This window comes from Mauremys mutica, chromosome 2 (assembly GCF_020497125.1).
Source record: "Mauremys mutica isolate MM-2020 ecotype Southern chromosome 2, ASM2049712v1, whole genome shotgun sequence".
Classification (NCBI taxonomy): Eukaryota; Metazoa; Chordata; order Testudines; family Geoemydidae; genus Mauremys; species Mauremys mutica.
This window is the reverse complement of record NC_059073.1, coordinates 114,778,606-114,792,132: the sequence shown is the minus strand read 5'-3', so window position 1 is coordinate 114,792,132 and position 13,527 is coordinate 114,778,606. Positions and strand designations below refer to the sequence as shown.

General features: G+C 46.9%; 1 protein-coding gene across 4 annotated transcripts in view; it reads left to right on the top strand.

The window, feature by feature from the left end:
* The window catches only part of NUP153 (nucleoporin 153), an 81,540-nt gene that overhangs the window by 36,146 nt on the left and 31,867 nt on the right, over positions 1–13,527 (top strand). For all 4 annotated transcript variants that reach the window (XM_045004940.1, XM_045004942.1, XM_045004941.1 and 1 more), the window contains 2 exons: positions 7,976–8,122; positions 13,042–13,094. In XM_045004940.1, the coding sequence (XP_044860875.1) occupies positions 7,976–8,122; positions 13,042–13,094 (200 nt within the window). The remainder of the gene's footprint in view (positions 1–7,975; positions 8,123–13,041; positions 13,095–13,527) is intronic.

The window sequence follows — 13,527 nt, the reverse complement described above, 5'->3', positions numbered from 1 at the left end:
TGACCCGGCCACCGTCCCTGGACAGGCAGCATGGACGACGGTCCCGGTCCCGCGGCAGGTCTCCATCCAGGCGCTCGCGATCTCGGCACCGCTCGCCTTCGCGGTACCGGTCGCCATCAAAACGCCGGTCGCAGTCCCGGTACCGCTCGTCATCGCGGTACCGGTCGTACTCCCGACGCCGCACGAGATCCAGGTCGCCATCGCGTCGGCGCCATCAGAGATCGCCGTCCCGGCACCGCTCCCAGCACCGCGACTCGCGCGGACGTTCGTGGCACCGTCGATCTCAATCCCGGTCGAGCTCCCGGCACCGGTCGAGCTCCCGGCACCGCGGCGGACGTCACTCCCGGTCGCCTTCCCGGTACCGGCCGGAGCAACCTCGCACTTCTTTGCCTCCCGGGGACGGACTGCCCCATTCGGCACCGCACTCTGCGAGCGCTTCGGCACCGCCATGGCCTTCTCGACCCGAGTCGGTCGCTTCTGGCACGGATGCATACGGACTCCTGCCGCCCACCCCACGGGACCATCCTCAAGGGGCACAACCGTGGGGCTTTTGGGTTCCATGGGCCCAGTACGAGGCCCAGGGGGTGCCTTTTCCACCAAGGCCCCCCGCGTCAGAGCGCAGACTCCCAGAGGTGACGATATCCAGACCGGCCCCTTCGCCACCGGCGGCTGATGCTGTAGCGTCGGAATCCCAAGGCCATGCGCAGCCCGCACCCTCCGACGGGCAGGTGGCGGACCCCTCTTCGGAGACGGTCGTCCAGGGGTTGTCCTCCTCGTCCTCGCCTGATGAGGCGGTGGCCGGTGCAGCAACTAAGGAGCCTCCCCCCATCGAAGTGAGAGCTCACCAGGACCTCCTTCGTCGTGTGGCGACGGCAATGGCCTTGCCCATAGAGGAGGTACACGAGGACGAGGACCCTATCACCAACGTGGTCGAGGCTGACACGCCGGTGCGAGTTGCACTTCCGTTTGTACGGACGGTGCAGAAGAACGCCACCACTATCTGGCAGACGCCAGCGTCCGTGCCCCCTACAGCCCGTGGGGTTGAGCGAAAGTACTCTGTCCCTCCCACGGGCTATGAATACTTGTATATACATCCGACCCCGGACTCCCTGGTAGTCCAGTCGGTTAATGACAGGGAGCGGCACGGTCAACCGGCTTCGGCGCCCAAGTCAAAGGACGCGAAGCGTATGGACCTGCTAGGCCGAAAGGTCTATTCTGCAGGAGGCCTGCAAATGAGGATTGCCAACCAGATGGTCCTCCTCGCCAGGTACGTCTTCGACATCCTGACGTCCCTGGCGAAGTTTACCGAGCTCCTGCCGTCAGCTTCCCGACAGGAGTTCACGGCCATGTTGGAGGAGGGAAGGAGGTCGTCTAGATCCTCCATCTCAGCCGCCCTCGACGCTGCGGACTCGGGTGCGAGGACCTTGGCCTCCGGAGTCACGATACGGCGTATCGCCTGGCTGCAGTCTTCCACCCTGCCGCCGGAGGTCCAATATACGTTGCAGGACCTTCCCTTTGACACTAAAGAGCTGTTCTCTGAGAAGACGGATTCTAGGATCCAAACTTTAAAGGACGGCCGTATCGCGATACGCACGTTAGGCATGCATACGCCAGCGACGCAGCGTAGGCCATTCCGTCCACAGCCCTCCCGACCAGCCTACTAGTCCCGGTATCGCCCTTACAACAGCCGACGTCCGGCCCAAAATCGCCGTCGTCCATCCGGCAACCGCCGCAACCAGGGCCAGGCCGCTTCGAAGGCCCCTCAGGGGGCCAAACAGGCCTTTTGATGGGACGCTCGAGGACGGCCCATCACTCTCCCTACCGGTTCTTTCCCCTCTTTTTCGCAACCGCCTTTCCCATTTCTTTTCGGCGTGGTCCCAGTTAACATCAGACAACTGGGTGCTCCAAACAGTCCAGTCGGGATACCGCCTGCAATTTGTTTAGCCCCCGCCTTCCCACCCACCCTCCCTGTCCCTCTTCAGGGACCCCTCTCACGAGCAAGTCCTCTTACAGGAGGTCCAGACTCTGTTGAGCGTGGGTGCCATAGAAGCAGTGCCTCAGGACAGACGGGGCAGGGGATTCTACTCCCGCTATTTTCTCATCCCCAAGGCGAAAGGCGGGCTACGTCCTATCCTGGACCTTCGCGAGCTGAACAAGTACCTGCTCAAGCCCAAGTTTCACATGGTCACTCTGGGGACCATCATTCCCTCTCTGGATCCGGGAGACTGGTTTGCCGCCCTCGACATGAAGGACGCCTACTTCCATGTCGCGATCTATCCTCCCCATCGTCGTTACCTTCGGTTTGTGCTCAACGACACCCACTACCAGTTCGCAGTGTTGCCGTTCGGACTGTCCACCGCCCCGAGGGTGTTTACCAAATGCATGGCGGTAGTCGCTGCAGCCCTCCGACGTCGTCAGATGCACGTTTACCCGTATCTCGACGACTGGCTGGTTCGAGGTCAGTCCCGGCAACTTGTGATGGACCACATGGCAGAAATCCTGTCTCTCTTTCAGCGGCTCGGTCTTCTCATCAACACCGAGAAGTCCACTTTGATTCCGACGCAGCGGGTGGAGTTCATCGGAGCGGTCCTCGACTCCACGATGGCCAGAGCCTGCCTCCCTCGCGCTCGGCACCAGACGATGGTCTCCATCATCCGGGACCTCGTCGCCTTCCCTACCACGACGGTGCGCTCCTGCCTCCGCCTCCTGGGCCACATGGCCTCGTGCACGTATGTCACCGCATACGCGCGGCTCCACCTTCGTCCGTTCCAGTCGTGGCTCGCATCGGTGTACCGGCCACACCGGGACCCCATCGACATGGTGGTCACGGTCACCAGGACGACCCTCGAGTCCCTCAACTGGTGGCTCGACCCGGAGGTGGTGTGTGCCGGAGTTCCGTTCCACCCTCCTCGCCCGTCCGTCACTCTGACCACGGATGCCTCGGCACTCGGTTGGGGGGCCCATCTGGGCGATCTCCACACGCAGGGCCTGTGGTCGGTCCAGGAGCTCGCCCTGCACATCAACGTTCACGAGCTACGCGCCATCCGCCTGGCCTGTCGCACCTTCTGCACCCGCCTGCAAGGCCGTTGTGTGACAGTATTCACGGACAACACCGCCGCGATGTTCTACGTGAACAAGCAAGGCGGAGCCCGCTCCTCCCCCCTCTGCAAGGAAGCGATGCTCCTGTGGGACTTCTGCGTGACCCACTCAATTCACCTGGAAGCATCCTTTCTTCCGGGAGTGCAGAACGCGCTGGCCAATCATCTCAGCAGGTCGTTCCTCTCCCACGAGTGGTCCCTCCGTCCAGATGTCGTCCACACTATCTTCCGGAGGTGGGGGTTTCCCCAAGTAGACCTCTTCGCCTCCAAGGAGAACAGGAAGTGCCACCGGTTTTGCTCGTTCCAGGGTCGCTCCCCAGGCTCCCTGTCAGACGCCTTCCTTTATCACTGGACGGATCGCCTCCTCTACGCCTTCCCTCCCTTCCCGCTTGTGCACCGAGTGCTCCTGAAGCTTCGGAGGGACAGAGCCCACGTCATTCTCGTAGCGCCGGCCTGGCCGAGGCAGCACTGGTACACCCTGCTGCTCGAGCTCTCCGTTCGGGAGCCCATCCCCCTTCCGTTGTGGCCGGATCTCATTACCCAGGATTTCGGCAGACTCCACCATCCGAACCTGCAGTCCCTCCATCTTACAGCTTGGTACCTGAGTGGCTGACCCACGCGGAGAGGGGCTGTTCTACAGCGGTTCAACAGGTCCTGCTCGAAAGCAGGAAGCCTTCCACTTGCTCCACTTACCTGGCGAAGTGGAAGAGGTTTGCACTCTGGTGTGATCACCGAGGTCTTAATCCGTTCCTGGTACCGGTCCCTACCATCCTGGACTACCTCTGGAACCTTAAGGAGCAAGGTCTGGCGGTCTCCTCCTTGAGAGTTCATCTGGCAGCGGTATCCGCCTTTCGTCCCTCCGTGGAAGGTCGGTCCATCTTCTCGAACCAGATGGTTTCCCGTTTCCTCAAGGGCCTGGACCGCTTGTACCCGCCAGTGCGGCGCCCTGCCCCGACCTGGGACTTAAACCTCGTGTTGGCCAAGCTGATGGGTCCTCCGTTCAAGCCCTTGGCCACGTGCTCCCTGCTCTACCTCTCGTGGAAGACGGCCTTCCTCGTTGCCATTACTTCAGTGAGGCGGGTTTCTGAGCTTCGCGCCCTAACGGTTGATCCGCCATACACGGTCTTCCATGCGGACAAGGTGCAGCTGCGTCCTCATCCGGCCTTTCTTCCGAAGGTAGTGTCAGCATTCCATCTCAATCAGGAGATCTTCCTCCCGGTATTCTTCCCGAAGCCGCATGCCTCGCCTCGGGAACAGCAGCTGCATACCCTCGATGTCCGTAGAGCGCTCGCCTTCTACATCGAGCGGACTAAGCCTTTCCGGCGTTCGCCCCAGCTGTTCGTAGCGGTAGCTGACCGCATGAAGGGAGATGCGATATCCTCCCAGCGGATTTCTTCCTGGGTCACTGCGTGTATCCGGACCTGCTACGAGCTGGCTCGCGTACCACCAGGCCACATCACTGCACACTCGACGAGGGCGCACGCCTCATCTCTGGCCTTCCTGGCCAACGTCCCAATCCAGGACATCTGTCGAGCGGCCACCTGGTCTTCGGTCCACACCTTCGCCTCCCACTACGCGTTGGTGCAGCAGTCTCGAGACGACGCAGCCTTCGGCTCTGCGGTATTACACTCCGCCACGTCTCACTCCGACCCCACCGCCTAGGTAAGGCTTGGGAATCACCTAACTGGAATACATAGGAGCAATCACTCGAAGAAGAAAAGACGGTTACTCACCTGTAGTAACTGTTGTTCTTCGAGATGTGTTGCTCCTATCCATTCCAGACCCGCCCTCCTTCCCCACTGTCGGAGTAGCCGGCAAGAAGGAACTGAGGAGCGGACGGGCCGGCTGGGGTATATATTTAGTGCCATAACGGCGCCACTCCAGGGGGCGCCCAGCCGGCCCGCCGGAGTTGCTAGGGTAAAAAGTTCCGAGATGCCGTGCACGCGCGGCGCGCACACCTAACTGGAATGGATAGGAGCAACACATCTCGAAGAACAACAGTTACTACAGGTGAGTAACCGTCTTTTTCAACTGTTGTTAAAGAAGCCCTAATTAGTAATAATAGTATGGTGAATCCTGATTCCTGTCATGGTGTTAACAAGTGAAAAATACTAATAGATTTTTCAAGTTTTTCAGATACTTCTAATATTGCATAAATTTAGGATCATAGAATCATAGACTATCAGGGTTGGAAGGGACCTCAGGAGATCATCTAGTCCAACCCCCTCCTCAAAGTAGGACCAGTTCCCAACTAAATCATCCCAGCCAGGGCTTTGTCAAGCCTGACCTTAAAAACCTCTAAGGAAGGAGATTCCTCCACTTTCCTAGCTAACCCATTCCAGTGCTTCACCACCCTCCTAGTGAAAACGTTTTTCCTAGAATCCAACCTAAACCTCCCCCACTGCAACTTTAGACCATTACTCCTTGTTCTGTCATCTGCTACCACTGAGAACAGTCTAGATCCATCCTCTTTGGAACCCCCTTTCAGGTAGTTGAAGGCAGCTATCAAATCCCCCCTCATTCTTCTCTTCTGCAGACTAAACAATCCCAGTTCCCTCAGCCTCTCCTCATAAATCATGTGTTCCAGCCCCCTAATAATTTTTGTTGCTCTCCACTGGACTCTTTCCAATTTTTCTACAACCTTCTTGTAGTGTGGGGCCCAAAACCGGACACAGTACTCCAGATAAGGCCTTACCAATGTCGAATGGAGGGGAATGATCACGTCCCTCGATCTGCTGGCAATGCCCCTACTTATATAGCCCGAAATGCCATTAGCCTTCTTGGTAACAAGAGAACACTGTTGACTCATATCCAGCTTCTCATCCACTGTAACCCCTAGGTCCTTTTCTGCAGAACTGCTGCCTAGCCATTCAGTCCCTAGTCTGTAACAGTGAATGGGATTCTTCCATCCTAAATGCAGGACTCTGCACTTGTCCTTGTTGAACGTCATCAGGTTTCTTTTGGCCAATCCTCTAATTTGTCTAGGTCCCTCTGTATCCTATCCCTACCTTCCAGCATATCTACCACTCCTCCCAGTTTAGTGTCATCTGCAAACTTGCTGAGAGTGCAGTCCACGCCATCCTCCCGATCATTAAGGATCTGAGACCACTATAGAAGTAAAAATATTGTTTTCCTTCCATAGCATCCACCACATGAAGTTTTACACAGAAAATGGAGAGAATGTCTCTTAAATTTCTATACTGACCTTTTGACTAGAAATATTATTATACTTGACAGTTTACCAGAACATTATAGAATCCAAATCTTTTGTAGTTGAGCATTTGTGGAAAAGATGACACTCGAACACAAAGTATAGTGTGTAATTTCTTCAACATAAGTATCATGTAAATACACTGCAAAGAAAACTGTAGTATAGCATTTTCATTTAAATTATAGAGCCACACCTGTGTTGAGGCACTAAAAAAGATGTAGCAGTTATGCAACAGAGAGCCTGGCGATCGATGTCAGACTACACGAATGTTGCACACAGCTGTCACTGGCTGAAAGGGAAGGAATTGTCTATTCATACTGCAATGTTTGGCGAGAAAAGGGAAGCCCTTGATGGTAGTAATTGCTGGTCAAGTCAAGGATTGTTGGGCGAAATTTTGTTTTGTGCTTAGCTGCCAGAGTAAGTGGACTGTTGACAGAACACTTGTGTACTTAGTAAAACCTGTTTCAGTTAATACCAGTGGTACAGTACGTTTCTTATTTTAAAAACCCACGTAGGCCAGAATAGCACTCACATTAGTACTTTTCATCTGTAATCCAGTCTCAGGAAAATTTCCGCCTACCTTTCCTTGTAATGTTTTGATAATGCACATTAAAATTCACAGTGCAAAATTCTTCCATTTAGAGTGGACTAGATTTGATGAATTTAAACTTAGTTTAACATATGGAAGCTTTCAGGAGACGGGAAACATTATTGTAATGAGCTTCTAGAAAGATCCTTTTCATTAAATAATCCTTGAAATTACGCTAGGGGAAATAAAATTTGGCTCCATCCTGAGTTATAGGGATATTGTTAGTTTAAAAATAATATTGTAAATTATTTTCTCTACTGATGTTTGACAAAACTAGATTACTGCAAGTGAAGCAGATTATAAAATTCAGATTAATTTTCACTATTTACATATTCAAACATTTCTTTGTTAGGACAATGAAAACCAGTGAAGTCAGTTTAATTTTTAGATATGTAGTGTAGCAATGTGTAAGTTACAAATATAGTGCATGTGGTATTCGTTTAAAACAACTCTTAACATTTGAATGTTTTTTAAAAAGAAATAAAGATTCTTTTTGTGTTCGTCTTTTTGATTCTTCTGTAGAAGCTTGCTGTATGCAAAATGCAAAATTTTGGATAAAATTTGAATTGACATGGTCTCTTTTTAAAATGGGTCAGTAAAATAAAATGTGGGGTAAAATTTTCAAAGTGCCTGCATGGTTCGAGGGCTTAGTTGACTAATGCTGTTGTATATTTTTTAGGATGAGATTTGTTGGAGTAATCAAATCCAGAGGGTTGACTGATTAGCCATTAGCACTTTGACATAGAAGTCTATTTCCTGGCTTCAACTATGAGCACAAATTTCGTTGTATGTGTAAAACAGGATAATACTCTGATTTCAGTGAATTAATGTTCCTAAAATGTTACTAAAATTAGCTGAGGTATCCTGGTTTTAGATTCAAGACACCGTTGGATACCTTGCTTGACTTTCTTCCTAATTTCCCCATGCGCATTGAATACCTGTATCGCACACAAAAGCATCTCACTGAGTGCAGTGATTGCGTAGAGGTATTTAGCTAGTTTTATTCAGGTTTTTAAGTAAATATAAATGATCCCAAAGCCTCCAAACTAACTATATTGAATGCTGCTTCTTTTAAAGGTGGAATCCCAGCACCCTCCAGTCCAGAAATTAGTGACACCGAAGACAATTTCTCAGTCAATGAGCCGGTTACAGTATTTTAAACCATCTCTGACTCCAGCTGCTGAGTCAGGCAAGATTAGACAGCGAGTAGACGTAAAGCACAAAGTAAGTACGCTTTCTCTTACCCTTGGAAGAGCTATAAATTGTTCTCCTATTGAGATGTTCTTACCTGTCAAGACAATTTATAGAACGCTCAGGGTAATGCTTAAGACAGTAGGAATCCTTGTAGGAGGAATATTTGAATTTGTGTCAATATTTATTGTATTCATGCACCAGTATGTGATTGGTTGGTCATCCTCAGTGTAATGATATGCTGTTGGCTTGGACTATATTTGGACTGAAAGGATAGCACAGAAATGCAGTAAATTTTGAGAACTAGTTATGATCAGTTCTCTGATAGTCTTACAAGAAACATCTGCTGAAATAATTATCTAGCAAAACTTGGATTACCATCATGCTAATTAAACACACTTAAGCTGGGTATAAACTACCTTTCAGTTAAACTATGGTCTCCCAGTGATCTAATTTGTGAGATCCTGCAGGGCATTTCAGTTTGTGTTACTCTAAAATTTTATAGGTAACTTATAAAACATATAAACTTTTGCAGTTTGTTCTAATATACCATAGTTCCCGGACAAAAATTGTACCTTGTCCTTTTCTATTATGCAAATACTGGGGACTGGAAAGTTAGGAGGATAGCTTTTGAGATGATTGAACTAGAAGAGTGATGGAACCCCACTGCCTGTGCTCCTATCTGTTTTGCCAGATATAGTCTATGGAGGAGGATTAAGTAGCACTGGCATGAGTGGGAGGAACCAACCTATGGATATTTTTGAAAGTTAATGAAGTTTATGGGTTGTAAAACGGTTGAACAACTGAGTGGCATAGGCTTGGAGGAAAGAGGGTGCCACTTAGGTTTCTGTAGAAAGCATGGTTGTTAAAACTCAGAACAAGTATTCTCCCTTGGGCTCTTCTGAGTAAAGCTTGAGTGGATTTTAGGCAGCACACGAACATATTATTTCCCAGCCGCAGACATTTGTAATACAGTCTATTATGGCGGAGTTGGTTATGGCTCAGTAGTTTAAGTCTGAGTTCCCTTTTGTCCTTAAAAGCAGGGATTTAACCTTTTGGTTATTAAAAAAAACCAGCATACCGTCCCTAAACTTACAGGACTTGCTCTTTTTACAGAACAAATTTTCTGAGGACTTACAAGTAAATCGGTTAATAAGTTTGAGTTAACTTTCTTAAATGATAGACCTAATCAATCTGTCAAGTCTTTTTGTTTCTTGAGTGATCTTAATAAAAAAAAGAGACACTTCAAACTTCTCTGTGCAGTACTTAAAATCAATTGAAATCTTTTGTGCAATGGCTATATTTGAAGAAATTAGGTTGTAATGAAGCTGAAGAAATTAGGTTGTATTTAATTGTTATGAGTATAGAGGCTCCAGAGTTATGTCACTACTCAAGTTTGTGACAGTGCTACAGTTTGTTTGCTTGAAGCAGTTCTGTTGGTTGTAATGAGTCAGTGGCATGAGAAGACTGGACTTATGTGTCAAGAGTTCTCATTGGTAGATGACTTGGCCCTTAACTGTCACTACTTGTAGAGGTTCCATGGCCATAACTTGGGCATTAAGGCCTGAAAGGCTGCCCGTGGCCCTGCTCCTGGTACTCCCCATTGTGCATCAAGGCAGTACTGCTGTGGGAGCTGAGACAGGAACATACGGTGAGCTGTTACAGTGCAGACACATTGGGGGCATGTCTACACTGCAATAAAAAACCAACGGCACTACGTCGCAGAGCCACAGTCAGCTAACTTGGGTTCGTGGGGCTCAGGCTGTGGGGCTAAAACTAGAAGTGTAGATGTTCAGGCTCAGACTGGAGCCTGGGCTCTGAAACTCTGCAAAGGAGGAAAGTCTCAGAGCCCGGGCTCCAGCCTGAGCCTGAACATCTATGCTGTTATTTTTAGCCCTGCTGTCTGAGCCTTGCAAGCCTGAGTTGGTTGACCCAAGCTCTGAGATTCGGTGTGGTGGATCTTTTATTGCAGTGTAGACATACTGTGGGACTCAGGGACTGGGCTCGCCTGCCCCTCTTTTTACAGAGTGCCAGTCTTACAAATTAAGCGCCAGGATTAATTTGTAAGACTGGCACTCTGTACCCAGTCACTGCACTTTGACTGACTTGCACTAGTTTGGTAATGCAAATCAGCTGTAAACGCAGTTTAGCTGGCCACTATAGTTGGGATGCTGTTTGTTGTACCATTGAAAATCTGCCCTTAAATCTTTTTTTTTTCTTTTAACTTTTAAGGTTGATACTACATATCTTACAAATAATTTGAAATATTGAGTGGCAGCATTCTCTTTTGGGTTTTCTTGTTTAGTGTTCGTGTATACATTTTTTAATTACTTAGAAACCAAGGAAATTCGAAGACAAATCATTAGTAAGATGGAATTAAAGTTGAGAGATAGGTGTCCGAAATTTCAGGATAAAAAGCATTACAGGGATGTAGTCAGTATCTCCCAACCAAACATTACAAACCCAGGAAATTCAAAATTAAGGTTACACTTTAAAAGAAATCCAAGTGTACTAAGGTATAGGGGACATGCCAGGTAAGGAACCCAAGCAGTCCTAACTTTGACCTGCAGTGATGGAAGAGGGCAGAACTTGAGAGTTTACAATATAACACTTAAACTGAAATTTTGAGCTGTTATGTAGATAGCATAAATATTTTATCATGTTTTTCATTAGACTCAAAATTTGTAAGAATCAAATAAAAATATTCAGTGAATTTTGAACTCTAAATGGGAAATGTCTGCTAGTAAATAACACAGCACAGCTGCCATATGGCGGGGTGCCTCAGTTCAGCATTTTTGTGTTTAACATTTCAGTTTGGATTTAAGTATCATGTCCGGAAGGGCCCAGGGAGCAGGAGGATCTGTTTTATGTTGTTGACCTTAACTGCCCCTTGTAACTAATGATGGTTACATGTTGATCCCAGTGATAACCTAGAGAAGAAACTCATTGCACTTTAGAGGGGGGAGTAAAAGTGTTTAATAGAAGAAAAATAAGTAGTTATAAAAAGGAACTAAAGAGAGAAACCTTGTGGTTGTGATCTGTTAGGGCTGCCTTTTTAGTCAGCAAGAGGTGAAAGATATTTTGTTCCAATAGCAACTCAGAAAAAATGACTTAAGCTCTACCTCTTGCGGGTATGCATTATAATAAGCTAAGATTATATGTGCAGGCTTAATTTTGAATTTTCTAATTTTTGAGGGTCTACCTCTTTAACCTAAATGTTACCTTAACATGGAGTTTTGTATGGAATATTATGTGTATTTTAGTGACTAGCTGAGACTTCCTGTTATATTAAAGCGGAGAGAGATGAGTTGTGTTTCACAGTCATCTGTGTATATGTTCTAATGTTTCCCCACACTGCAAACACTTTGTTTTGAATATAAAGTTCTGTGCAAATGACATAGTGTGGCACATACTAAATGCATTAAGAACTGGCTAATAGATCTCACAAAGTAATTGTAAGTGAGGAATTGTTATCTAGTGGGGTACTTCAGAAATTTGTTCTTGGCCCAGTGCCATTCATTATCTTCAGTGTTCTGGAGGAAAATATAAGATCTACTTTTGCAGATGATGCAAAAATTGGTGGAGTAATAAAAAAAAAAAAAAAAAGTCAGTTCTACAGAGCCTTCTGGATTGCTTAGTAAGCTGGACTCATTTGAACAACGTGTATTTTAATACTGCCAAATGTAAGATACATTTAGGAACAAAAAGTGTGTGTATCACAGTGAGGGAATACATCCTAGAAAGCAGTGACTCTGAAAACAGTTTAGAGGGTCATGATAGATGCTGTGCTAAGAGGGCTAACATGATCCTTGGATATATAAGCAGAGGAATATTGAGTAAGAGTAGAGAGGTGGCAGTATGTTTACATATAGTGTTAATGAGACCATTAATGGAGCCCAGCATACAGTTCTGGTCTCAGTGCTTCAAAAAGGATGTTGAAAAATTGGGATTTAGAAAAGAAGGTTCATATGAATGATTAGAGGTGCAGAAAACTGCCTTGCAAAGGAAGATATAAGGCACTCAGTCTGTTTAGTTTATCCAAGAGAAGATTAAGATCACAGTCTGAGTACCTACACAGGGAGAAAATTTCTGATTAAAGGGTCTTTAGTCTAGTATACAGAAGCATGACCAAGTCCAGTGTCTGGAAAAAGAAACTAGACTAGAAATAATGCTTACATTTTAAATAGGGTAATTAACTGTTGGAACAAATTACCAAGCTATGTGGTGGATTTTCCATCACTTGAAGTCTTAAAATCAAGATTGAATGTCTTTCTAAATATATGCTTTATCTCAAATGGAAGTTATGGGCTTGGTGTAGGAATTACTGAGTGAAATTATAGGACTTGTGTTATGCAGTGTCAGAATGGATAATCATAATGGTAATTTCTGGTCTTAATATCTATGAATTCATAAATCGTTTAGGTTGCAGAGTTTGTGTTTTGTCCTGATAGAAGATTATGATATGAATCTGATGTCAATAGATGTTTATTTCTGTGATTGATGGGATTGTTAAAATGACATGCGCTTTCTAATATAAAAACCTTGCTAGTATTCTATGATATACTACTTAATTTCAATAAATATTACCTCAGTGGGATTGCATGGACTTGTAAGTCAGCCCAGATTTTGATCCAAAAAGTTTATAATATATGCATGCAGGCTATGCTAGTGAAATTTGGTTAATATAAAAAGAATTTCATCTCCCACAATTTTAATCAGTAATAGTGATAAACTGATGACACCCATTGGAGCTGCAAAGCTTAATTTGAGTGTGCCTATAATATTGATTTAACTCTGAAGTCTAAGTAGATGCAGTAAGATTTTTCTAGTTAGATTAACTAATAAAAGAAGCAGAAGAAATTTTGTAAGAATTGGCATAACTATAGTCTTGTTTTGTGCTTGAAATAATAGCAAATTCAGAGAAACCTGAAGTCATTTTCCTTTATTTGCAGGGAGTAAGGGAGAAGAATTTGACTGCAGAACAGCAAGTAGAGCCAACTGAAAGGTATGTCAAACCTCCTAGATTTAATCTATATTATTTATGTGAGAGGAGTGTGGTGGCTTTGTGCTTCCTCTACTGGAATCTCTGGGCTTACCCTTTTTGTAAAAGCAGCAAAGAATCCTGTGGCACCTTATAGACTAACAGACGTTTTGCAGCATGAGCTTTCGTGGGTGAATGCCCACTTCGTCAGATGCAAGAGTGGAAATTTCCAGGGGCAGGTAAATATAAGCAAGCAAGAAGCAAGCTAGAGATAACGAGGTTAGATCAATCAGGGAGGATGAGGCCCTGTTCTAGCAGTTGAGGTGTGAAAACCGATGGAGGAGAAACTGGTTCTGTAGTTGGCAAGCCATTCAGAGTCTTTGTTTAATCCTAAACTGATGGTGTCAAATTTGCAAATGAACTGAAGTTCAGCAGTTTCTCTTAGAAGTCTGGTCCT